This window comes from Poecilia reticulata, linkage group LG2, assembly GCF_000633615.1.
Source record: "Poecilia reticulata strain Guanapo linkage group LG2, Guppy_female_1.0+MT, whole genome shotgun sequence".
In the NCBI taxonomy this organism is placed as follows: Eukaryota; Metazoa; Chordata; class Actinopteri; order Cyprinodontiformes; family Poeciliidae; genus Poecilia; species Poecilia reticulata.
In genome coordinates this window covers 17,950,187-17,976,242 of record NC_024332.1, presented here as the reverse complement: position 1 = coordinate 17,976,242, position 26,056 = coordinate 17,950,187, and the positions used below count along the sequence as shown (strand labels likewise).

Genomic DNA, 26,056 nt, shown 5'->3' with positions numbered 1-26,056 from the left:
TAGCTTTTTCTAAATAATGAGTAGAAAGGTCCTGGGTGCATTGTGCAAAACTAGCAATGGATTCTTTCTTTAAAAGCATATTTTTGAAATTCTGATACTTTTCACTCTTTAGATGTTTGACACATTTTATTCATATCTCCTATTATTGAACAAGCTTTGTTGCACATCAACCTCACATACACACTACCAAGAAGAAAAAGCCTTTTTTTTTTTACTGACATTAAATCTGTTCTTATCTGTAAATCACTGTAACTAGTTTGGTGGTATGGTTAAGGTCATTATCCATTTTGAAAATCCATTTGTGCTCAAGTTTGAACTTCCTGGCTGATGTTTTGAGATGTTATTTAATATTTTCTCATATATCCTTTTCCCATGATGCCATCTGTTGTCTCCACCTGTCTTTCTTGCAGTAAAACATCAGTATGATGCTGCCTTGGATTTAAAACAAATGTCTTTGCATTTTCCATTGTAGGAAAATTATGTCAATAATAATTTTAACCCTGATAAAAAAAAATGTGGTATGTGCCTTATTTATAGTGTATGCAAGTGGTTTCCACTGTAACCTTCACAGTGTACAACCACTGTACATACATCTCAGCTCAAGTTACGCAACATGCGTCACAGCATCTTCAGTCTTGCCACCTCCGAAAGACGCGACTGTTCATTTACATGACCTCTTTCTGTCACCCTCTAATTAATCATTTTCCCTCCGCTGTCGTTGCCAGGCTGGGTTACACCTATCTGCGACTCAAGGACAACTACATGGAGATCCTCAACAAAGACGACGAGATCGAAAGGTCTGTTTTAATAAGTTGTTACACCACGAGAGATAAAGCAGGATTAATCCAGCTGACGGAGTCCTGTTCATGTTATCCGACCGAAGAGAATTGGCTCTCAGCTTGTGATACAAAATAAAAAAATTTAAAAATAAATCTGCGACCTTAGAAGATATGCTCAATCGGATCAAAACGATTAAACTGATGAGTGAAACTGAATAACAGTCTGGTTCAATTCCAGAGAGGTTTTATGGAAATTCTCTGTTTTGATCCATTGCGTGTGTTTGTGTAAGCAACCTGGCCGTACATCACTGTCAGAGGCGGCCTGTCGATAGTGGGCTATTTTTAATGAAGCTGGAGAGAAAGAGAGAGGAGGGAGAAGTTGAGCATTCAGATTCTAAAGTCTTCTTTGATTTTCTGTGTTTTCTTTTTGCTAAAATGCAACACGTTTTTGACAAATTCAATATGTGTGTGTGTATTTTATTTTATTTTATTTTTTTACTGAATTAGAATCATCTGCAATTTCTAAAGGAAGCCATTATGCTTGTTTTGTGCTGTAGATGAATAAAAGGGGAGTGGTGTGAAGTCATTATTTAACAAAGGCCACCTCTGAAATCCTGATCACATGTAAAATAACTGTTCTGGCTTCAACAATAAGCTCTTGCAGTGGAACCCAGCAGCCAGAACCAGGAGTACAGTGTGTACTCACAGGTGTATACTTTGCAAAATCAGCCGAGGCACTATTAAAAAGGAACCGTGTGGAAGGAGAAACTTTGTCCATTTATAAAATCTGCCCTCAATCTAAAAGAAACAAAAAGGAGGTGAACACACTTTAACTTTATCCCTCCTTCAGGTTTGAACTGCTCCATGTGCTGAACTTCGACTCTGTCAGGAGAAGGATGAGCGTCATAGTGAAGTCCATCTCAGGTGAGGCGTCGCAGCGCGCACCAGAGCGCCGCTCGCACCTTTTATAGATCCAAAATTAGATGCTGGACACAGTGCCTGCAGTGTGCTAACAGCGTTTGGCGCTGTTTCTGTGTGTGTCCTCAGGAGAGTACCTGATGTTCTGTAAAGGTGCAGACTCATCTATTTTTCCTCGAGTAGTGTCTGGAAAGGTGGAGCAAGTCAAAGCCCACGTGGAGCAGAACGCTGTAGTGAGTGAATGTTTTTCATTTGCTGATTGGGTTTGAGGGTACATTATGTCCATTTTACACATTTAGTCATATGTTTCATGTCACACATTAAATCCCTAAATATATATCAGAGGAAAATTTCACATTTAATGTGGTAATTAAAACTGGTAAATGTTAGGCCTGCCAAGTGGACAAATTGGGCTGGATGATAAATTGTCTCAGTAAGTTTGGCGATAAACGATGATATTGTTGTTTTAAGACCACTTTCAAGTAATATATTGTTAATGGCAAATTTGCCCTCTCAAAGAATAATAAACTTTTATTTTGTAAAAAAAAAAAAATCCAAAAATATCCAAGTAAAAGACAACTAAATACCATAAATAAATGTAAATAGTCAGAATGGGAATTATCAAGCTCATTTGAATTTGTTATGTGAATAATTGATTATCTGCTTATTCCGACACGTTTAATAAACGTCTAATTTAGCAAAAATCATCCCACAATAATACTTAATAGAACCGTGTAACTGCTACAGTTTCATGATTTAAATCATCTTTAGATTATTTCATGTTTCAAGTCGAAATCCAGACCTAAATCTGATTGAGAATTGTGGCATGACTCGAGAATTTGTTCCTGCAGTTATTCTCCGTCCAATCTGACTGAGCTTGAGCTTTTAAAAAAAAATTTAAAAAATCTGCAAAAATTTCACTTTGTGAAAAAAACTTGCACATACACAAGCAGGGTTCATCTCTTAAAATTCTGCCTCCCTTTACCCTTTTCCTATTGGTCTACTTGTTTGTGGCCCAGATATCAGACCCTGCAGAGCATCTTGAAACGCATGCCAATTTCAGGAGAGTTTAGAGAGGAAGCTTTTTAGTGACCTTATGTTGTTCCTAAAGTGGGCAAACAGCTGCTATATATTGTTGTGAACTGAAAGGAACAAAAGTGCAACTGAATATTAATGTTCCTTTGTTCAGGATGGTGTGGTCTTTAAAGAAGATTTTATATTTATATGTATTTTATATATTATATGTATTTTATATGCTTTAAAAATTCAGCACCGTCTACCAACTGTATAATATCAATAATCTTTTCATTCCTCTCTCTTTCCGCTGTGAAACCAGGAGGGGCTGCGGACTCTGTGCGTCGCCTACCGAAGGCTGTCGGAGTCGGAGTACCAGGAAGCGTGTCATTACCTGACCGAAGCCAAGCTGGCCCTGCAGGACAGGGAGCAGAGGCTGGCTCAGGCCTATGACGTCATCGAGAGGGATTTTGTCCTCCTGGGTGCTACAGCGGTGGAGGACAGGTTGGTCAATGCAGGAAGAGAGGAAGGGAACGATTTAGAAATGGTGCAGCAAGGGGACAGAAGGGGGGATTAATGAAGCTTTACACTAAATTTAGACAGTTGTCCTGACTCATGGCAGCAAAAAAATAAAAAATAAATAAAGGTTCAGTATGAACTCTTGAGTGGTGCCTTTTGTTTTTGTTTTCTCTGGATTGTGCAGTAATTGAATATTTTTGTGCACAACGAAATAAGACTTCAGCCTCCAACCCTGACTGATTGATCAAGTGCTTGACAGTTTAATTTCCTAACAGATAAACTGCCGATGTGAAAACGACAGGGTTGTGGTGGGCTTGCATTGAAAACTTATCACCCGTCGGTAATAGATTAACTGAAGCTTTGATTGATGGCGCTGCCCACCCGTGTGCACCCTGAAACACTTATCGACTTATTGACGAACAGGCTGCAGGAGAAAGCCGCGGACACCATCGAGTCGCTGCACAAGGCTGGCATCAAAGTCTGGGTCCTCACGGGGGACAAGATGGAGACAGCCGCCGCCACGTGTTACGCCAGCAAGCTTTTCCGTCGCAGCACCCAGATTCTGGAGCTGACAAAGAAGCGCACCAAAGAGCAGAGCCTGCACGACGTTCTGTTTGAGCTGAACAGGACCGTTCTCAGGCAGCGCTCCATATCTGGGTACGGAAGTCAGTTGTTCCCTGCTCCAAATCTGGTTGAGTTTGTTGTGCTGACGGATCTCCTTGATTAAGCCTCATTCAACCTCTGATTGCAGGTTGTCAGTGGACTGCCTCGACTTTGGCCTGATTATCGACGGGGCAACTCTTTCTGCAGTGCTAAAACCCAGCCAAGAGGTGTCTGGCCATGGGAACTACAGAGAGATCTTTCTTGAAATCTGCCGTAACTGTAGCGCTGTTCTCTGCTGTCGCATGGCACCGCTGCAGAAAGCCCAGGTGACAGAGACTTTCTTTCTTCCTCTTTTTTTTTTTTTTTGTCAATTGTTCTCCGTATATGTCTAAATAACCATCTCACCTGGCTTAAAACATTTCTCTGTTGACAGATTGTGAAGCTAATTAAATCCTCCAAGGAACATCCTATAACCCTCGCTGTTGGCGACGGCGCCAACGACGTCAGCATGATCTTAGAAGCACATGTTGGCATCGGTGAGTTCAGTTGCTACCTTAAATAATAACGCTCTCAATCACGAGATGTTTTTATAGGTGATCCTGGTGATATCTGAGAAAATATAGTTTGTTTGTACTTCCTGCTGTCAATTTTACTATTCATCCGTCTAACCAATCACACATCCGGTTATCTGTTTGCCCGTCCAAACATGTATCTATCCATCCCAAATTTAATGACTTCATGAGGAGCCTTGACAAAAATTTGTCATTGAAAAGCAAATAATTTTCACTCAGTGTTTTCTCATTGCTCTGCAGACTATTAACGCTACTAAGGACTGTTTGGAGTGCATTATTTTTTATGGCTATTATAGTCAGTGTGTTAGGAGTTCATCTACTGCATGCCAGTGCTATTTTCATCCTGCTGGATGGTGTATCTGTAGTAGACACCCACACCTAATGTGCTCAAGATGCTCACAGAAGGGGGGTGTAAGCATGGAGTGAGGAAATGTGGATTTAACGCAAATTACATCATTTGCGATATTTAACAATTGTACGATCATCACCAAATGATGTGCGATCCTAGTAGGAACCCTATTTCTGAGCTTTACATTCCAGATTGTGAGTAAAGTGTTTCTTTCCCCCAGGCATCATGGGTAAAGAAGGCCGACAGGCAGCCAGAAACAGCGATTATGCCATCCCAAAATTTAAACACCTCAAGAAGATGCTTCTGGTCCACGGCCACTACTACTACATCCGAATCGCTGAGCTCGTTCAGTACTTCTTTTACAAGGTAAGGGTCGAATGCTTACAACCGTAAATCATTTTATGGTTGTTTGAAATGGAAAAAAAATACCGAGCCAAAACTCAGGTGACTGGATTTAGGACTCCGGTAATGTGCAACGCTCTCCTGGATCATTCACAGGCGCAGTGATCAGTGTGGGTGGCTTCCACAGCATGTAGCGCTCTGCCAACTGACTCAACCTTTTCCCATTTGGCATCACTGCTTTTTTTTTTAACAGCCCACTCAGTAAGCTCATAGGGCATAATCTCACCATAAACAGGAATGTGTAGATAGCTGCAGTTTTAGATTTTTTTATTTGTTTTTTGTGGTTTATCATTTGTTTGTTTTTTTTGTTTCTTTTTCTCTCTTCTCCTCTTAAATCATTGCAGAATGTGTGCTTCATCTTCCCTCAGTTCCTGTATCAGTTCTTCTGTGGGTTCTCACAGCAGGTAGGTACTTTATACTGTACAGGAAAAAGCTTTTTCCCCATTGCAAGGTTCTGTTCAACATATTAGCATGTTCTGTTGAAGCTTATTAACAATTTATCAACAGCACTACAGTTTTAAAAACTATTTTTATTTGTGAATGAAATTAAAAAACCTGGAAATTGGGAACTAATAACTAGAGAGCTGTAAAAAGTGTTTGTCCCTTTAAAGATTCCTTCTGTTTATAAGAAGAAAGTTGACGTCACACAGCAGCGCATTGTTTACGGAAGTAACAATGGATACCGTCGTCTATCAGTCGATTAACAGTATTGTCACAAGATCATAAAAACACACAGGAAGCGTCCCTGCTAGTAGAGATGAAACTGGAGGAAGGAAGGGAAATCATATCCTTCCCCAGAGCTATTGTGTAAGAGAGCAAGGTGTGAAAACACATCCTGTCTTTGGAGTTGGAGCTATTTGAAAAGGAAAAGATTACATAATAAAGGTGCAGAATCCAGAGTTTTTCCTTTTGTTTTCGGTCTTGTGTGAGTTTCAGGTTATGAATGCATAAAAATCAGCTGGCATTGTTAAACAGAAACACTCTTTTAGTTCCTACCTCTAAAGCATCTCTGTCCCTTTGCAGCCTCTGTACGACACGGCGTATTTAACGCTGTACAACATCAGCTTCACCTCCCTCCCCATCCTCCTGTACAGCCTGGTTGAGCAGCACGTGACCATCGACACGCTGAAGAGGGAGCCCTCTCTGTACAGGTGATGACGTTTGATTTTGTACGACGCTGCGCCTCGCGTCCTGTTTACCTTCATTAACACGTTTTCCCTCTCCCTCCGTGCATCTCAGGGACATCGCGAAGAACTCCCTCCTCCGTTGGCCCGTCTTCCTGTACTGGACGTGCCTGGGTGTGTTTGACGCGGTCATCTTCTTCTTCGGTGCCTACTTCCTGTTCGACAACACCACCTTCACCAGCAATGGCCAGGTGAGCTTCTCTGCGTTTGTGTCGCCAAAGGCAGTGAGGAGAAACGGCAGACATGACATGCGCGTCAGAGGCATCAGTCATGGGAGGATAACTGTGGAGTCTCCATGAACGCTCACTCATCTTCACCGGATGCTTTTAGGTGCAGCGACTTGACGTTGTAGTCGTGTTTTGTCTCTATATGGCTCAGCACCAGTAAAGTTTCTGTTGCCGGAACATCGGATCTCCATTCATATCGAACAACACAAGAGCATCTTTCTCTGTATTGTTAATTTGTATCATGTCAACTGTTTTTGATTGCCTTCGGTCCTGTTTTTTTTGTTGTTTTTTTTAAGTTTAAACATCCTGAAATTCATTTTACCCTTTGTCCTGATTCTTTTCTCTTTTCTCCCCCCTCCCTTTTTCTCTGCTTCCTCGCTCTTTATTTTGCTCCTCTCCTCCTCCTCCTCTTATTCTTCGTCTTCTTCTTCTTCTTCTTCTTCTTCTTCTTCTTCAGCTTATGACCACCAACACACAGATGGTAAGCCTGTCTCCCTCCCCTGTCAGCTCTCTCTGTCTTCCATGCCCCTTTTCAGTTCCTGTCGTCTTGTTTATGCTTTCAGTTCATCCTCACTTCACCTAATCCATGCAACTCCCATTTGGATGTGTAGTTTCCTAGCGCTTTCGTTCCCCCTCTAAATTTCTGCAACGCTCTGAATCCCGCATAGTACCTAATCTTAACCACTCTGCTGACATGGTAGAAATCCTAGAAGCTTCTCCACATTATCCCTGTCTTGTGCTGTGTGGCAGGGAATTTAATATTTGCTGCTGATTTAGATCCAACATCTGTTTGTTTCCTTTTCTGTCTACCGTGTTTGTTTTTGTGTGTACTTGTGTGTCTGTGTACTTTTATTAATATTACGCTATCTGCCCATTTAAAATAATTCTAGATAGGCTTTTTTGGTGCCAACAGCCAGATTTAGTTGTTATAGAAGTCGTCCTCTTTGCCTCGATTTCCCCTCCCCTCTCATAGTCCCATCCCATCTGTTAACTCCTGGCGTCTGCCTAAACCTTTCTAGGATTTCAGCAAGTAGCAACATGTGAATGCTGTGAAATAAATTCGAAATGTTTCAGATTTTTTTTTTTTTACCAAAATCCTATCCTAATAATAATTAACATCTTTTTGAATGAACGCTCTTTTCCACAGATAATAATAAAACGTGAGATTGTCCTACACTTTCTTTCTTGTGCTCACTTGTGCTGTCTACAGTCATTGTCTTGGTAATTATTTTACTGTTAGCCTGGCCGCTAACTGTTGCCTTCATCTTTTTCTTACAGATGTTCGGAAACTGGACGTTTGGGACTCTGATCTTTACTGTCCTGGTTTTCACCGTGACACTCAAGGTGTGTGAGTGAGCAAAATGAAACGAGAAAAATCCTGTCTTCTTCCTGTTAGAAGTTCTCCAAAACATGAACTGTAAAGGGAACGATAAAGGTTTAGGAATTAGCCGGAGGAGTTTTATTCTTTAGCTCTAGATTCATATTTACAAGATCAATAATTACATAACAGGATTAAGAACAATCCTTTAACTTTCTTGTCAGCTGCAGAACTGCTAAATTTGAACTGCAGACGGTACAGAGGGAGTAGGTGGAGGTTATGAGGGGCCTTAGAACATAATGTTAGACAAAAACAGGTGTTGCAGTCAACAGCCTTTTATACGTCATCCCAAGCAAAAACAAAAATACTTGGTAAGAGTATAATTGAACACCCTCTGTAAGCTGCTGTAAATGATCAAAAATTATTTATGAACAAATGGCCAAATAAAACTTAACGGCTCACAACAGCAGGTAACATGAGCTTTTCTGAGTATTTTTTTAAACTACAAATATTCTCTATTGAGTTTTCTATGCATTTTGTCATCTAGGCGAACAGCATATGTTTAAGCTTAAACTTCCAGAGTAAAACCAGACAAAACATCACTTTGACTACAACGGGCAGTAGTCTCGACCCAGTAGTTGAACAATACATACAACACATCACACTGGTCCCATCTGTTTGGGTTAGGGTTATTAGTAAGACCACTTTAAAAGATTACAAGGAAATGATTTAAAATCTTAAATTTACTGGCGAGTTTCTCCTGTACCGACTGATTCGGTGTTTCCACTGCTTCTTCTCTCTATGGTCCAGCTTGCCTTGGACACGCGTCACTGGACTTGGATCAACCACTTCGTAATCTGGGGCTCGCTGCTTTTCTACGTCATTTTCTCTCTTCTCTGGGGCGGCATCATTTGGTAAGGCCTCCACGCAGCCACAATCCCCGCAGTCTTTGCAGACTGATTCCGTTCGGGAATAAATGTCCGTCTCCCCTGCTGCTGCTCAGGCCCTTCCTGAACTACCAGAGGATGTACTACGTGTTTATGCAGATGTTGTCCAGTGGTCCAGCGTGGCTCAGCATCATCCTCCTCATTACCGTCAGCCTGCTGCCGGACGTCATCAAGAAAGTCCTCTGCAGGGCTATTTGTCCAACAGCTACTGAGCGAGCACAGGTATGAAAAAGATTCTTAAAATAGAATAGAAATTTTACATTTGCTGATGTTACATAGTGCGAATAACACTTTACTAAACCAATTTAACACATGGAGTTTCTTTCCAACTTTAGTTGCTTATTAGTAGAAATTGTTTAGATCCTACTTTATACCAGTCAGTAATTCTACAACGTCATAGCAGACGCTGTAAATCTCTTCCTCTTTACTAATAATCCAGGAAAACTGTTGATGTGTTTCATAGCTTTGAGCACCAGCTGGATTTACTCTGACTTCCTCTTCCCAGTAGTTTAGCTTTACCCTCCTTTTGAAGCAAGCTTTACCATGAAAGGGAAGGGGGAAAAAAACGAGTGAAAGGTCTGACTGATTTCTTCCTGCTGTGCTCTTTTTCTTCTTCCTCCCCTTCTCACTTCACTTTATGGATCTCCCGTCATCCGTATCGACACGTTCCCTGTTGCTCCTGTCACTTCTCCTTCACCCTCTTCTGCATTTTTCCTCTCCTGCCATCCCTTCTCACCTTTTTCGTCGTCCCTTCTTTTTTCCCCTCTTCTCCGTGTGGTTGCGACACGCTGCACTGTCCCGCTCTTTCATGGTGACCACAGTCCACCCGCCCGTGCCTTACTGTGGAGCCGTCCACCATCTTCATGCTTTCTCAGTCCTCCAGCAGAATGAGTTTCTGATTGGCCCAGAGAGAGACGAGAGAGAGAGGAGCAGGAAGAGGAGGTGACTTTCTTTTAAGCCCTCATTTGATTGTGCATGCTGGCATGGTCCAGTGTCAAACTGCTTGTCTCTACACCATGCTAAACGGCCACTGATGACGACACAACTTCTGAGGTTTAGCCCAATTTCTTGCCGTTTCTCTTCTATGCGTTTTATTTTTATTTTTTCCATCATATCCTGTTTCAGAAATCTGTTGACTAAATTGCCAAAATTGGTAAGATATCATCAATTCAGATTTTCACAACCTGCATTTTTGGACTTGCGATCTGGTTTGTTTATTGTATTCTTATTTTTAACAATCTTCTGATGAGGTTTTCAAATGCCTAGCAAGTACAGAACTTGGGTTTATCCTAACCCATGTTGATAAAAATATTAATTTCTAATACTTAAAAGACAAAAATCCAAATTTTAAAACAGAAAAACAGCCAAGCCTACAGACAGTTTTGTTTTTTGAATTAGCGGGGAGAAACTGCATGTAATTCAAGGTCATTAAAAATTTGCCAGTTTTTGACTCCCTGACCACTGTAGGTCAGGATCTATGGATTTGTCAATGCCAACCAAAATAAGTGAATCAAGAATGTACAAAAATGTTAATGTTTAGATGCATAAAGCTGGAAGAAACAAACTGCAAAACACTTTGTGCTGTAATTGCAGCAAAAGGCAGCTTTACAAAGTATTGAAATGCGGCTCAGCGTCACTTTTGAAAACCATTCATGATTTCTTACTGGCCTTCTATGATTGTGTTTGTCACATGAAATCCCATCAAAAAATCCCGACAGGATATTGGAAAGTTCACAAGTTACGAACATTGTTTTGAGGCACCATAAGACTCCTGAACTCTGATGATTCCTATTATGTAATTATTTTTAATGAAATTGCAAATAACGACTTCTTCTAAGTCAAAGAGCGGAGGGACTGTCCAAGCGTTTGTCAGTGGAGACTTCTACAAGCAGCTTATATAAAGTAAAGAAAATGTCAGCTGTTGCCAGCATCAAATTTAGTGTCTCGCTTTTGATCATTCTTGTCTAATATGTGGCTGTCAAGTCTGATGATGGTTAAATAATGCATGGGAAGCTTCTGCAAGTTAGGTGCAGAAAATGACTCTCTAAAATGGTGGAATAATAAACAAGGAGTTGAGTCAGGACGTATTTTAGATCTGACTGAGATAAAAGCCTAACATTCCTAGATTTAGTACATAAGATTGGAGCAGACTGCGTTATCATCACTCATTTAATGTTATCTACAGAAGGTAGCGATAGCGGGGTGCCAGGAAATCTGTGTGACTCCTGGCCCATCTGGTGGCAAAGTAGGCAGCGAGAATGAGCCGTTTGATGGAGAGGAGTGTGGACATAAAGATGCTAGGACATATAAGAAATCTCAAAGCTTGTGGGCTAAGACCATCATGGTGAAAGCACAAAGCATGGCTGCTGCTTCTGTTTTAATAGAGGCGGTGGGTTAGGTCAGTTTGTGTGTGTTCCTCAAGAAATGTCCTTTTCTCAAACTCACTATCAGGGAATGATAACCCCACAATTAAGTCTGCTGTGCCAGTTCCACAGCTAATCAGACTCCCACTGCTAGCTTGCTGAAAATGAGCCATTCTGGGTTGCAGCCAAATGAGGAATTCCACCTTTCCTCCATTTTTATTGGGCCCGAGCCACTTAACCTCCCGGGGTTCCTTCATTTTGTGTTCCTTTTGTGTCCCTTGCTTTTTAAATTTTTTTCCACATATTCATTTGTAAATAAAATGCTTCATCTAAATTCTTTGGACACAAAACAATCTCTTGTAAACATTGCTGTAAAAATATTATGCCTGTCACCAGCGGTCACTGGGCGAGAGCGAGGCACACACCTCTGTCAAAAAATGTTTACTTCTTTCAATTCAGCAGGTGTAAATTTCAGTTCTTACGATACATAAGATATTTACATAAAAAAAATTTTTTTAACACCTTATATTCTAGTTTTAGTGATTAAAGTCTTCTCGCCTGTTTTCTTTTCCAGAAAAAAACACTAAATTAAAAACGAATTTCCATTCTACAACAATCTGAACGGATATTATCAGAGCCTGAGAGTGTTAAAAATCTGCAGGAATCTTGATTCTGAACAGTTTTTATTGTTGTGCAAAGTCATAGAAACAACACATTTCAAGCTCTTATGTTTAAAGTTTAAGGTTTACTTTGCATATGCAAACATCTCCACCTAGTGGAAGCAAGAAAAATAAAAATGTTGATAAGGTTTCAACAAAACATGTTTTCCGATTTTTCTCTCTCTCTGTTTATATATACATATATATATATATATATATATATATATTTTTTTTTTTTTTTTTTTTTTTTTTTTTTTTTTTTTTTTTTTTTCTTTAATGTTTTTTGGTCAACTCCTGACATCTAATGTTACAGACCAGGACTGCAAGTGTAAATTTATTATTATTCACACTGGGAATATTCTGAGGTCATTACTACTCAGTAGACACGTCCGTTCAGACATTACTGGATTTTGTCATCCAGTCTGTTCATGTTAATTTCTCCCCAAAGATCCATCACCAGCTGATGGATAAATTACAGCTCCCTCCATAATCAAAAGAAAGAAATTATTAAAACCTCAAAACAAAACTCTTATTCCTGTCATTATAGGTTCATTTTCAGTTCGTGTCTCCACATTTACAAGTTTGGTTGGCTGTTCTGCATGTTTTCATTCTTCTCAGGTTCAGTCTTGATTTGTCTCCTGACAACACTTCCCTCGTCTCTGTAGGTCAGCGAGAAGCTGCTGCCTGGCGGCGTGGCCGAGCTGACTCCTCTGTCCTTTCGTCGATCCTACAAAGGCAGGAGCACAGACTCCACCCTCCTCCACCTTGGTGCTGCAGAAACGCTGTCCCTCCACAGCTCCAGTCCTCTTCCCCAGAAACTCCTGGCTCATCTGGCGGAGGGAGGAGGGTCCGACCTGACCTCTCTCAGCCCCTACATGCTTCGTCTGTCAGGGGCGGGGTTTGCCTACTACGCTCCTGGACCGGAGACCCCTGTGTGAAAACAAAAAAACAACAGAAACATCTGAAGATGTCGTTAAGCTCTCCATTGCAAGAGTCAAGAATTTATTGAGCATCCCTCAAAATCATGGACTCTCCATGTTCATCATGTGCATTTTCTGGGGTCCACCTGAGTGGACCACTGTTGTCATTACAATGCCCGGACTCTTTCTGTCAAAGTTCCCTGTCAGGCTCCTAATCAGAACAGTTGGAGAACTCAAAGGGAGCCTTGAGCAACTGTCTTTTTTTGTTGCCTTTTGCTTTTTTTTTTGTAAACTCATCCCCATTTTTACTCGCATTATTGCTCTTCCTTCACTTTCATGTCATTTTCTATTTTATTTTGTAAATGTTTGTTTAAAAAAAATATGTTGTTCATAGACACTCTGTGGTCTGGCCAAGTAAGGGGGTAGCAGTCTTGCTCAGCCCTTTAGGTATGCGTGCGTGTGCATGTGCTCTATAAGTACGCATGTAATTGCCTGTTTTTTTGTATGTTTGTACGTGACACACACCTTTACACCTTTGCCTTACAGGTACGCAGCAGAAGTGGGAGCTAAAGGAGCAAAGCGTGAAAAGGAATTGGCGTTTTACAAAGCCTTACACAGACACACATACATGTTCATTAGTTTTACGGTGCCTTACAAAACTATTCATACCTCCTGGGCTTTTTCGCGTCTTGTCTTGTTGCAACCATTAACTTTAATTTTGGAGGGGTTTGTGTGACAAAGCAACACAAAGTAGGAAATTAACTTACCAAAACATTGGCAAGGAGGAGAGCATTAATCAGAAAAGCATCAAAGAGGACCATGATGACTCTGGAGGAGCTGCAGAGGTCCACAGCTTAGGAGTGAGAATCTGTTAAATGGAAAACTGAAGAGGCCACTGCTGGACTCGGAAGAGATCCGAGTCCAGCATGCATAAAAGCCTGCATGCATAAAAGTGTGTGTGTGGTGAAACTCTAATCCTGAACACACCATTGTGGTGTGAATGCGTTACTTCAACTTGGCGAGTGAAGCCGATCAGTGTTTATGGAAAAGTGAATGAAACTAAACAAAATGGTGATTCTGGAAAATAAATGGTTTGAAGTTATTAAATACATGGAGTTTAGACAATCCACCTTGGCTTACAGCCAAAGTTAAAGTGTAATAGTTTAAATCAAAGCAGATTTATGTGTTATAATGACCCAGTCAAAGTCCAGCTATAGATACTTCAAATCTGTGGCAACATTTTGATGTACAACAATGCTCTCGATCCAATCCGAGTTGTTATGCAAAGATGCTGAAAGCTGATAGACTTGTAGCTGTTGTTACAGAAAAGGTGAACTCCGAACACATATCGGAGTTCACCGATATGTGAACTTTTATTACATTTATTAAAAACCACGTATAAGTTTCCTTCCCCTTATTCACCACTTTGTGTTGGTCTGCTGCATGAAATTCCAGCAAAACACATTGAAGTCTGCAGTCTAACGGAGTACAAAAAAGTTTAAGGGTTATGAATGTTTTTGAAAGGCACTTCAAAGGGGAGATGAAGCAACTCAAGAGGAAAGTGCAGTATTTTAGCCACCCTGCCTTAATTCATGGACACCATTTTCAGTCGGCAAATAATACGCATTCATGAAAGTACAAGGATATTCACAGGGATTACATGTCTGTTACAGCGTCTATTGTCTCCCTCCGTCTCCTTTCTGCCCTCCTAATTGTGTCGAACTTTGTCTCATTTTTCTGTCAGCGTAGCATGTTGAATTGTCTCTGCATGCTGTACTACTCTTCTGTATATCACGGCTTGTTGCAGACATGATCATCACAAAACATATCAAGTTATTTTGTTCTTTCTGATCAGTGAGCATGCCCTCTGCTGCCACTGTGTGGCCGCTTGAGGTAATAGTCTGGAAACGATGGGGTACTGATTTATGAATGTGGCTATCCCTCACTGTTGCAATGTGCTTTGTGTATTTGCTGCCATGATATGTGTCATGAAAACGCTAACGTCAGAATGCTAATATTAGGTAGGTGTGTTACTAGGGGTCGTCTCTGTGTTGCATTAACTCCTATGTTTTTTCTTTTCTGTAATGTTCTATAAAACTATTGATGTCAGTGTTATATGTATGGATGTAAATGACAGATTTTGCTATATATATATATAGTCTAATACAGTTTGTCTGGAATAGGTGGGAGACTTGAAAAGGCRACGTCACAATCAAAATCAATGAGAATGTCGAACAGATTTGTCCATCATGTCCTGTATCTGAAGATTGTAGCTCATAATGGATGAACCACTTTTCCGCATTTCTGAAAGCATTTCCGAAGACCTCTTTGTCCAAAGCCTATCTAGTCCACTAACATAGAAATGTACTGACTCTGGAAGTCTTGAATGTGACATTTTGAAGCATTTTTTATATGTTTATACAGTTTATTTTYATACACATCGCCATCTGCCAACTTGTATAGATTTGATAACAGGTGTTCAGTATTTTTCTACTGGGGCACAAATGATTTATTACATTAATGGAAAGTTTAGGTTCACCCTCTCAGTTTTCAACCCAAAACCTCCACAAGAGCCACCCTGGGTCAAACCTTCTCGTTTTTGTGGTGGTCACTGTGTTGTTGCCATACTTCTACATACTGTGCACCAGCCCTAATAATACAGCAACGCTGTAAAGGTTATTTATTTTTTAATATTTGAGTCTTCTGATTTTCATCTCGTCATTCTTGCGTTTGTCCAGTGTTCATATTTTCTTCAATAGTTTTGTATCTCAGAGAGAAGACTATATTTTAACTGTTAGAGTGCGTGATGACGTTTGTAACCAAAGTGAGAGTAAAATTTAAATTATATGGTTTTGTTAGTTACCTATAGTCTGACACACTGCACTTTGTTTCACAACAGTTCAGTTTTACCCTTAAGGAAACAGCAAGGTCTTATTGCCTGTCAACTGGAGTTTGTAGTTCACACTTCCTCACGTTATTTTTCTAAGATTGTACGGGGTGAGAATTGAAAAAAAAAAAAAGAAGTGACCAAATGACCTGACTAGGAATGAACTGTCTGTAGGTGCCAGTCTCTGTCTCAGCGGGTTTATCACACCAGCCTTCTATTGCAGATCAGAATGTCAAACTGCTTTTTCTAAGTCCATCAGCACAACAGCAGGTGCTCATCCAGTCACTCCTGAGCTTGGCAAAGGTCTGAAACATCGACTGCTCTGCTCCGAGGAGCACACTTCATATCATAGTACCTTTAGTATGCCACTGTTTGTATTACTAAACAGTTTTTGACAAATTACTTGTTTTTTGTTTCGTTTTTGGATAAAGATTTTAAAAGTTCACATGTTGACTTTTTGCCAGCCTGTCTGTAGCAAATGAGGACAAAGCACTGTATTGTCATTCTGCTTGTAATAAAGAATGAAAGAGAAACGAATGGCCTTCTTACAGATTTCTTTTTCTGTTCTTACGATGATGTGTAATTCCATCTCTGTCCAGCAGGAGATCTACATTACCCATTTCTAGTTTCTGTTTCCAACTGACATGACGCAAGCTCCGCCTTCATACGGAAGTAGATCAAACCTCCTACAAACAAACAATCTGATAATGGCAGAGGTGGTGAAACTCAATGCCTTGTACAGTATATGCATTTAAATAGTATGAGATAATCAAGAACCACACTCCATACCAGTAGGTGGTGGTAATGCTACCAAAAGTGTTTTGTCTGTTTTTTTTGTTTGTTTTTTGCCAACTTTTAGTAGCAATCAAAAGCAACAACAAGAAGAAAAACTCGATGCGTTGCCCAAGACGAGAGTCGTACATCAGGTCTGTAAGGTTTTTTTTGCGGCAAACAACGGAGAAATCGGCGTTAAAGCCCAAGTCTTTCTCAGCCACAGAAAGAATGAGGGGCGCAAACTCTCAGTGGATGTGAGCGTTGTGAAGGACGCATTTTGTATATGCAAAAGCAGGTGAGTAATGACTTAAATAATACATGCTTATTATTTAAGCTTCAGGAAAATGCCTAAAAATAAACATTTGTATAAAAAGGTGCTTAATGGCGACACTGATGAAGGTGTATCTCCTCCTGAAATGGGGCTGTACTTCAGGACAAATGGTGACCAGCAATTGGTCAGTTGCTGAAGTTACAACTCAGTTGTTTTTATTGCTAATCTGTTTTTAATTTCTGAAAACTTAAATGGTAAAAGGGACATGATGTATTTTTTAAATTTTCATTGTCAAAACATGTCCTTTATTGACAATAGTACAAACTATTGAATTTAGTTTAGCCACAAAAATGTTAGCTTCAACATTAAATGGCTAAAATGCTAGGAAATGCTAGCATGAAGAGTACTGCAGGGGTCAGATGAATAAACTTTCTTCTTGACATCGATTATGTATTTACTTTCAGTTAGACCACTTGATAGTGTTTTGTTTGTTTGTTTTAATTAACAGATGGCCTAATATTTTGCACAAGCCCCCTCTTATACATGGAAGGAGTCATGATGGATTCTATGATAGCAAGCTGGCTGGTTCTGCTGAAGCAAAGCATTCCCAAACCACTTACTGCTCTATGCTGCAAGTGTCATGGGGTAAGATTATTATGGGATTTTCTGATTGTAGAGGCTCAGTAGTAAGAGAGTGCTGTAGATCTTTTGATGACATTTTAAGGTTTTTGGAGACACCTATTTCCTCTTGCAAATTTCTCTTGCAGTCAAAAAAAAAACACAAAAAAAACACAACCTAATTGTTAGAAAGGAAGTGAGCTATGATGCATCATATCTGAAATATTAACTCATCCACCATTTTTCTACAGCCCAGAAGCGTTGGCATGATGTAATTGCAGCCATCCCAGAGCTTGGTGTTCATGGCTTTGTGTGAAACTGGTTGCTGATTTTAAGCTGCTTGTGTTCTTCCATGCAAATACTACAGTAGGAGTAACTGCAAGTCAGTGGAGTATCAAGAAGACAGTGATGCTTCCATGTGCTGTGCAATGTAAGTCTGTCAAGTTGTGTTTCTTAAGAGATACCCATGTAAGTAAACGTCAGTTTACATCATCAGTAGATCCGTAACCCCAGTTTAATTCAGTGGGGATACCATTGGTCATCACCTGATGGCAATGCAGCATATCTGAAGCTGCGTGGCCTGTAATATTTCTGTTCAGATCATGACGCAGCTGTTATACCTTTCCCTCTCACATGATGTCGCTGTTGCATTAGCTGTTTGTGTGAACCTGCAGTGCTGGCCATCCACTTCCCTTCCCCCCTCCCCAATCTATCTGCCTGGGTCCTCACAGGTTTGCACCATCATGTGTGCTGGGGCTGAAACATGCATGTGTGAATGAGGCTGTCTGCTGCTACGAGTCCTCCCCGTCTTCACCGCAGCCCCCCCTCTGCTTCGCATCCCTCCGCGGACGACTCGTCGTCATTCCCGGGGCTGTCACAGCAGCTTCAGCATCCATCCACCCTCCGTTTAAGCAGCATCTTCTCCATCCGCGAAAGCATCCATTTTTCACACTCGGCATCCATCTGAACTCTCCTTCCCCCCATTCTCTGAATTTGCAAACCGAAATAGAAAGCAGCCACGCTGCCACATCCTCAGTGACTCTTCCACGCTGCATCTCCCCCCCTCTTCCCTTCTGCTTGCCTGGGCTCATCACCGTAGAGTCTCGACTTCCCATCATCTTCACCATCATCCACTCTCTATAGCTGCCAAGCTGTCTCTTCTTCCCAGGAAAGTGTATTTTGGCTGGACAGCTGGGTTGCCCCTGTCCCTCTGGAAGATGCTTCTGTGGATGAAGACAGAGGAAATGGCTCTTGGGGAGCTGCTGGAGAGACTAAGGAGCGTCACCCAAACCATAGGTGGGTAACGACGACAGTTCAGAGCCTGTCTGATGCCATTTTTACTGCTTAGCATTGCGCCTATTTTTGTAACTCTGGAATTCCATGTAATTATATGCATGCAGGCAGTGTAATTTGCTTCTTTTTGATGTTGCTCTCTCAAAATAGAGAGATGTTTTACAAGCTCCTTTTTCTTCTTTGCTAGCAGTTCGTTCCCTGGGAAAACGAGCTCTTCATCCTCATTTTGAGTGTGACAGAGTTATTAGACAAGAGTGTCAGCTGTTCATGTTGAATGTTTCATCTTTACATCGTTTTATTAATATTGTATCTGACTTTCTGTAAACACTTACAGAGTGATGAGGAAAGCCATGCCCACCCTCCCTGASCTCTGCAACTCTGGAAATCAAGTGCTATTCAATTCAAAAATACTTTATTAATCCAAGATTCATTTATTTATTCACTCTTCCCGTTATCCACCTTTTTTTTATCATCCATTTGTCCAGCCATCTGTTTTGCAGGTCCCATATTCGAAGCCAGATCACTGTAAAGTAATCCACCAAAATTTACTTTTGTTTTCTTTATTGCAGTTTCTTCACAACCATTTAGGATTCTTTGTGAACTTAAATCCTTTCCACATATCCAGTATCACCGCATATGTTTATTAAGTTCCTTTTTCAAAAAACGAAAGCCATGAACATGTTTTTTTTATAAGTCTGTCTGCCGTCTCCTCTGATCCATTTATAGAAATCTGCCTTAATCCACTCAGTATAAGCACACCATTCCCTATCACTAGTACGAACACACTTAAATTTTCAGCCAGAGAAAATTCATATGAATTGTGAAACGCTATTTTGAAACGTGTGACTTTAAAGTCTAAAATGTGTTTRAAGAAACGCCTTGCGAACCCTTCAGGGGTTTGCATGATTTTAGTCCATCCGTTCCTTTCCAAAGTACAAAGATGGTGAAATCATGGCAGTGAGTGGGTGGACTTGAGGAAGGAGGAAAAATATGGCAATCTATGTCAAAGCCACAGTCATGAAAACACAGAAATATCTCCTTTTACAGCATTTCTTATGTTACATTTCTCTTCCACCAAAAAATAAACACAAAAGYTAGATAATATTGGCATGTCTCATTTTGTTTACACTGATAGGCATTGAATTAGGGGCATCAAATCTATCAGCTGTCTTCTAACGGTTCCCTAAAGAAAATGTRACATGGATGTGGTGTGGCAGGAGGATGAGARCGGTAATCAGCTTAGAGAGGAGAGCCTGACACTGACTGCAGAAGACAAAGAGGAAGGGAGAGTGATGAAGAGAGATTCACAAGAAGAAGAAAAAATGTTACTGGAACGATTTTGTTTTTCTCAGACATGTAATGCGGAGATGCATTTTGTTTGGAGAAAACAGATAGAGCCAAATTGAATCTATTTACTTCCCAGAGAAACTGTATCCACCGTGCAGTTGCCTGTTTCCGCTTGTGGTTTCTGGCACAGTTGTCTGTTTTGTTAGATGAGAATATATTCGATATTTGCAAACTCAGACAAATGGGGTGATGACATTGCTTCCCAACCTGCAACTGACCTGAGATCGAATCGTTTTTAAATTAGTTGAAATCGTCTGACACGCCCAGTTTATATTTGATCCATCTAATATGAAGCATTGGGGGGCAAAGTCAAAGTTTTTTGTTTTATTTTAAGCTTAGGTCATAAGTATGGCTGCTGGCCTACACCTCTGACCTGATTTTTAAACACCTTGCCAACACTAAATGTCTAAGTTTGAGTTTTCTTCCTTCAGTAGCAGCATCTACACTGAAAAGTGCAACGACTTGGTAGCGCTTTGTGTGGCGTTTTCACACAAAGTATCAAGTTTTTACATTTTCAGCCTGTGGCTCTCTGATTCTAGTCGTCAATTACTTTCTCTCTGCATCTCTAGTTTTATATCATAGCTGAAACAGCTCCATCAGCGAGGATAGTGCCCACAGCGGGCTGGATGAATTTCATTGTAACTATTTTGCAGTCATGGACACAGGCAGCTTTTCAAGTGGACAGTAGACCCACGTCCAGTGTATTTGAAGGGCAACGTCTAGTTGAATTTGTAACATTTCCAGMATAAATATGTTAATCTACACTGGGTCACTTACACTTAGGGTGGTTTTGTGCTTTCAGTTGTAAATAGCATATGTTACATGGCCTTATTCAGCTGATACCCTATAATTAAAATGAGGTTATGCCTCTTTATTTGTGTGCTTAGAYSTATTTCACTTGTGATTGTAGGATAGGAAAGTTCAGTAGGTTGTTGAGACTCAGAAAGTTTCTCAGCTTAGCTTCACGCTGCCCAGCTGTCTCTCGGGTAAAAAACGAGTTCTCAGCCATTTTTTTTTGTTTTTCAGATTCTTCTCTTTGGTATTTTCTGAACAGGAAGGTCAGTGAGGAAGTTTATAGATCAGACGTGAATGTCGCTCTGTTTTCGGTACCATATTGTGAGGTTCTGTTTCCTATTTTTGTAGGAGGTCAGCTGAGCTGCGCGATCATCCTCTAAAGGCGGAGCAGGTGCAGAGCCAGATGGATCCAGCAGGCTGCTTTTAGTCCGCAGCTTGTTAGTCAATACCTCAAAGACAAGAGGAGCAGTAACATATCACATATTTTATAAGGAAGACCAAAGATGTTAGCTTTKTGGTGTGTATTAAGATACATTTGGTGTTGGAGCTGTTGAAATATGCAGTTGTTAGAGGGGGGTCTCAAGTATTCATGGGTTCTGGCTTGTTTAGGGTGACTGTGGTCTCTAACACCCACAAATACCAGGGGTCTACTGTATCCATGAAAACACTAAAGTATTTTGCTACACTAAAGTAGGATATGACTTGTAGAAATTGGTTTGCCAGAGGTGACTGCAGAGTCACTGGGGATGTGACTGGCACGAAATCACAAATAGCATTTATTAACTAGAGGGAAAAGAAGTTGGGCTTAGTCCAGGATTTAAACATGCCTAGATCAGGACTAATTGGACTGGGAGAAAATGTAAATTATATCAAATTGATTACCACCACCAAATGTGCCAATGTAATATTGGTTACTTTAAAAGAGCATGTTTGCTTTTTACTTGTTGTTAACATTAAAATGTTGAGATGCTAGCATTTAAATTGAAGAAGAGTTGGGTAGACATTGGAGTAGGTGTGCATTGTGAAGAAAAACATGCAGGATGGGCTGTAGATGACATATATCTGTTAAAACAGCRCTGATGTTTGTGTGCAGTTGCCTCATCAACATGCGAGAGTTCTTCTCTTTACTAAGCCTGTAAACACTGAGCTGCCTTTTATTTGCTAGCTTTAACTGCCAAGCAGCACCAAACAATGACACAAAACACACATAAACGTAAAAGCTTCCCGGAAAGCTGTGTTTGCTCTTTGACTTCAGTTACTCACAACATATTGACTCTGAAAGATGAAAACGTACAGTATAAAGTTTTCAGACTGTTTTGGTATTTTATTTTTATTTTTTTCACACAACGGGTTTCCAGTCCTTTACGTGATCCTGTTGTTCATCAGGCGTTGGATGTGTGAAAGAATTTACAATTGCAAAGCAGATTAGTTGAGGAGCGGAGGAGTATAATTAGCCTGAGAAGCAGAAGGGGATTTGYCTTCCACCGGCTGCCCTCCGCTTCTGTTGCACTCGACCTTCCTTCCCTCTTGTCTTACTTGCCGCTGCGGCAAGTAAGTCACTCAGTGGTTGCATTTGCGTGGAGGTTTGAGTGTCAGTGTGTGTGTGAGTGTGCCCTCCTGTTCTCACCTCCAGAGTGAACCATTTTAGTTTCAGAGGTTATGCAGACAGTGACTCAGCTCTTTCTAATTGTGCCGGCTTTGCAYAGCGCCGTTTCCTCGAGTCCCCAATGTGGCACTGCAGTGGACGCTGGACTGGCGTTGTACCCAGTGCAGAGATGTCCTCGCTGAATGCATGCGAGATCCTTTGGTTGTGATCCTGACTAACTTGGCACAAAAATAGCCARGTCTCTGTCCATGTCCGGATTTGGGCAGTGCGTTTTGGAGTCTGTTATAGAGTGTGCAGCTGAGAGGTCTCCTTGGATGCCAGTTTCTGTTTGAGCGTGAMGTCCAGTGGCCTGCTGTCATGTCCCTGCCTGAGTTTCTCCGGGAGGGTGGAGAGGCATCCTGCCGGCTCATGAACCGTCTTAGTCATCTGATCCAGAACYTGGACATCWCAGGACTGGGTTCTTCTTTCCCATTCAGCCCTGCCAGTCGCAAGAACTCCTGGAGGGACTGGGATGGTAAGAGGAGGAAAACCTCTCTTGTTTGAGCATGTTTGTGTTAAAATCCTATCTTTCCACGGCTGCAACACTGCAGTGCTGCAGATTTGTAGGCAAAGCATGGACGCAGACACTCTGTGTGTCTGTGTTGTGCATAACATATTCATCTGGCCAACAGTTCTGCAGGGCAACATGCCCGGAGCCCCACAAAGTGTTTCCTGTGGGCTTCCCTTGTTTCCCACTGGGTCTGTTTTGTGTCTTTGTGCGTATCACATTTTGTGTGCGTAAGAGTGCATGACTGTGCAGCTTAAATAGCCTCCTCATTTTCTAGCTCGCCGATCTCTGCAGCTGCACTGACATTTTTYCGTAGGAGAAAAGGATTTCTCAGCAAATGCGGCATTTGCAGCATGCAGCACCTTGCCGGCAGAAGGGCTGCTGCAATGGAAAAGGAACTGGGGGCTTCAGATTGGCATCCTGCTAGGTCGTTTCCACTTTGAGACATTGTTTTTTTGGGACTATTTATTTAAAGTAGGTATAGTGCACAGCAGTAAAAAGGATGGTAAGGAAAACTAGGAAAAGTTCATCTGATTCAGAGAGAGGGATACCAATGGTACCACTTAAGTCAAGTGAGTTGATATCTGTTCTTTTATAGACATTCTTGCATTTGAGATCTTTTTGTTTCTTATAGGTTGCAGCATTTCAAAGCTAAAGCTTATATTCTTTAAATACCTTCACCTGTTTTCTTATTTTTTTTCCAAAGATTGCTCTCGGACATTTTGCCTTGTTCTATTTCTGGATACATGTTTATGTTGTAAGCTACAATTATAGTTTATACATACAGATTTTACAAGCCTAACTAATTTTGGAGCATCGACTCAACGTAACGGCATGTCCTTCATAAGTAGTGTGTTCGTGCTGGAACTGCATGGTTTCCTGTGAAGGTTTCCATTTTCTTTCAGCTCTGGAAAAGTCATTATCCTTACTGAAAACACAAAAAGAATTTGAAAGGCAAATCACTATTTCTTATGTCTTTATAGACTGTGCAGCTTTTTWAATACCTTATATTCTGAACATTGTGAGATAAAAGATTTATTAAGGTCTTTGTTTTTTTTTTAATGATTACACAAGTTTGAATTTAGTGTGAATTTTCTCTAATCTACACAGGCTCAATTTATACACATACATACAGCACAGTCAGGTTTTCAACTTTTCATTTGAGGTGAAGTTGAAGGAGGTCTTCCTCCTTCATTTTTCCACTCACTTTGTACGTGACAACTATGCCGCAGACCATGAAACAGGTTGATGCTCCCACCACAGAGCTTGAAGTAGCGTTCTTCTTCTGTTGGAAGAAGTTGGAAGTTCCWAGTTTGTTCTGACACATCKTGAACATTTTGCATTTATTTTAGGTTGAGGGTTTGGCTAAGGTGGTTCAAGCTGTAGRCTTGTTCCCCAGGACAATGTTACGTCCATTAATGCACATGCAACGACTGTGCTCACAATCTCTTTATTATTATTTCGTACGTGAACGTAACCAGCAGGCTTTTGGCAGTCGTCATGCTCTTATGATCTCACAGCGTGGCTGTATGCTACAGACAATGGTCCCAAACACACATCAAAAGTAGTTCTAAGTGGTTAGTGTTAGACTCTCTGAATAACATATCCAAACCTCTGACCTGAACCCTGTTGAAAACCAATGGCYTGTACGTAAAAGATACGTCTGTAAAAGGAAACCAACCATTTTAGATGAACTCTACCGATTCTGTCATCCAGATTTAAGGTAGATTTGAACACTTCAAAGAGTACGTGGTCGAATAATGTGCTAAAGGGCAACCCTTTCATGCATGAATTATGATCCTTTGTGTCAGGATTTTTTTTTTTAAAAAAATTCTTAAGGCATAAAGAAAAGGTAGGAAAAATATTTTTGTAAAATAAAAAATGCTTTTTTATTTTATTATTTTTTAGGTGATCAATTGTAATTTTCTCTAAATACAAAATTATTTGAAAAATACATCAGTGCTATTGTTCTACAGGGGGTATCTGATTCACAATATTTTTTTTACCTGTAAGAATCGTCTACAGTAGGAGGGACCGGGTCGGTCGGCATGCTGTTTTGTCTGTCGGCCATATTGGATTTAACAAAAATAATTTCTTGCATTTGAAGCTGATGGCCAGTGGTTGATRGTGTATTTTATGATGCATWAGTGTCCACTTCAGTGGTCTGTGTGCGTTTATAACATAAAAATCCACAAGAAGCACAAGAAAATGGCTTTTAGATGGCTGTCCACTGTAGTGACCACTATGCATGAAAGGGCATTAAAGCCATATTTTTGACCTGGTATATATTAGAGCCTCCAAGCAATTATAAATTATCAATTATAATTGTGCATCCCGGCCTTTCAATGCTCTTGAAGTTTTATGTTAAATAATTCTTCCAACCTGAAAAATATCACTTCAAATGAATAATTAAAAGCCCAAAATTTCAATAATATTAATGCATATGCCACTGTCTGATTAGAACTGCTTGTTGTATATAACAAGCAGTACATACATCTAATGTGTTTCAAAACTCACGAGAATTTCAGATTGAGTAAAACAAAGTCTGTTGATGTTAAAGAGGCATATGTCTGAACACTTGACCCATGGATGCTCCTCTGTTTGTTTTTATCAAATGCAAACCCAGTCTAGTCACATGTTCAGATACATGACATGTGCCTCATTGTTCCCCTGAGCACTCTAAATATTTGCTCCTTCAATCTCTCCAGTGGAGTTTTCATGTTATAATGTGTGATTTTTAAAAAAGAAACGCAACGTGTGGGTGGATGAATTTATAGCTCGTATTGTACCTCAGAGACYGGCCGGCTGCTTCTAAGTTTGTTAGACACTGCTCTCTAAGACTTATAAAGCCACGGTTTTGACACTGATAGCCTCCTGTACRCCACTGTTGGCAAAGCTAACACTCATATAAATTATCCTGCCATCCCTACCCCACCTTAAAAAAAAAAAAACTATGCAAATTCAAGCTTACATAACAAACTCCCACAAGAGAAACATAACTTAAAGTAGATAATGACGGGTTGAAAGACTGATATTAGTCTCSATTACCTTGCTTTGATTGAAATCTGTCTTTTCTGGGGTTTTGTTGAAATTGAATCTTAATTGCCACATTCTGTCAAGAAACAGTGTCTTTCTTTAAACGAG

General features: G+C 40.5%; 2 protein-coding genes across 13 annotated transcripts in view; both read left to right on the top strand.

Annotated features, from left to right (window-relative positions):
- Window positions 1-16,198, top strand: part of LOC103479768 (probable phospholipid-transporting ATPase IH) — a 35,725-nt gene extending 19,527 nt beyond the window's left edge. Inside the window, exons 15-31 of one of the 4 annotated variants that reach the window (XM_008434430.2) lie at window positions 726-797; window positions 1,630-1,703; window positions 1,827-1,930; window positions 3,034-3,215; window positions 3,654-3,887; window positions 3,982-4,159; window positions 4,267-4,369; window positions 4,975-5,120; window positions 5,501-5,560; window positions 6,180-6,307; window positions 6,396-6,531; window positions 7,025-7,048; window positions 7,846-7,911; window positions 8,696-8,799; window positions 8,889-9,054; window positions 9,654-9,774; window positions 12,520-12,608. In XM_008434430.2, the coding sequence (XP_008432652.1) occupies window positions 726-797; window positions 1,630-1,703; window positions 1,827-1,930; window positions 3,034-3,215; window positions 3,654-3,887; window positions 3,982-4,159; window positions 4,267-4,369; window positions 4,975-5,120; window positions 5,501-5,560; window positions 6,180-6,307; window positions 6,396-6,531; window positions 7,025-7,048; window positions 7,846-7,911; window positions 8,696-8,799; window positions 8,889-9,054; window positions 9,654-9,731 (1,855 nt within the window). In that variant the 3' untranslated portion in view covers window positions 9,732-9,774; window positions 12,520-12,608. Of the gene's footprint in view, window positions 1-725; window positions 798-1,629; window positions 1,704-1,826; window positions 1,931-3,033; window positions 3,216-3,653; window positions 3,888-3,981; window positions 4,160-4,266; window positions 4,370-4,974; window positions 5,121-5,500; window positions 5,561-6,179; window positions 6,308-6,395; window positions 6,532-7,024; window positions 7,049-7,845; window positions 7,912-8,695; window positions 8,800-8,888; window positions 9,055-9,653; window positions 9,775-12,519 lie in introns of all 4 variants that reach the window. The other 3 variants (XM_008434412.2, XM_008434437.2, XM_008434422.2) reach the window with 3 other exon arrangements.
- Window positions 16,199-18,014: 1,816 nt separating this feature from the next.
- Window positions 18,015-26,056, top strand: part of mcf2lb (mcf.2 cell line derived transforming sequence-like b) — a 42,998-nt gene continuing 34,956 nt past the window's right edge. For 2 of the 9 annotated variants that reach the window (XM_017302756.1, XM_017302752.1), the window contains exon 1: window positions 22,313-22,879. In XM_017302756.1, the coding sequence (XP_017158245.1) occupies window positions 22,723-22,879 (157 nt within the window). In that variant the 5' untranslated portion in view covers window positions 22,313-22,722. Of the gene's footprint in view, window positions 18,621-22,312; window positions 22,880-23,197; window positions 23,485-26,056 lie in introns of those variants that run through there. The other 7 variants (XM_017302736.1, XM_017302763.1, XM_017302737.1 and 4 more) reach the window with 6 other exon arrangements.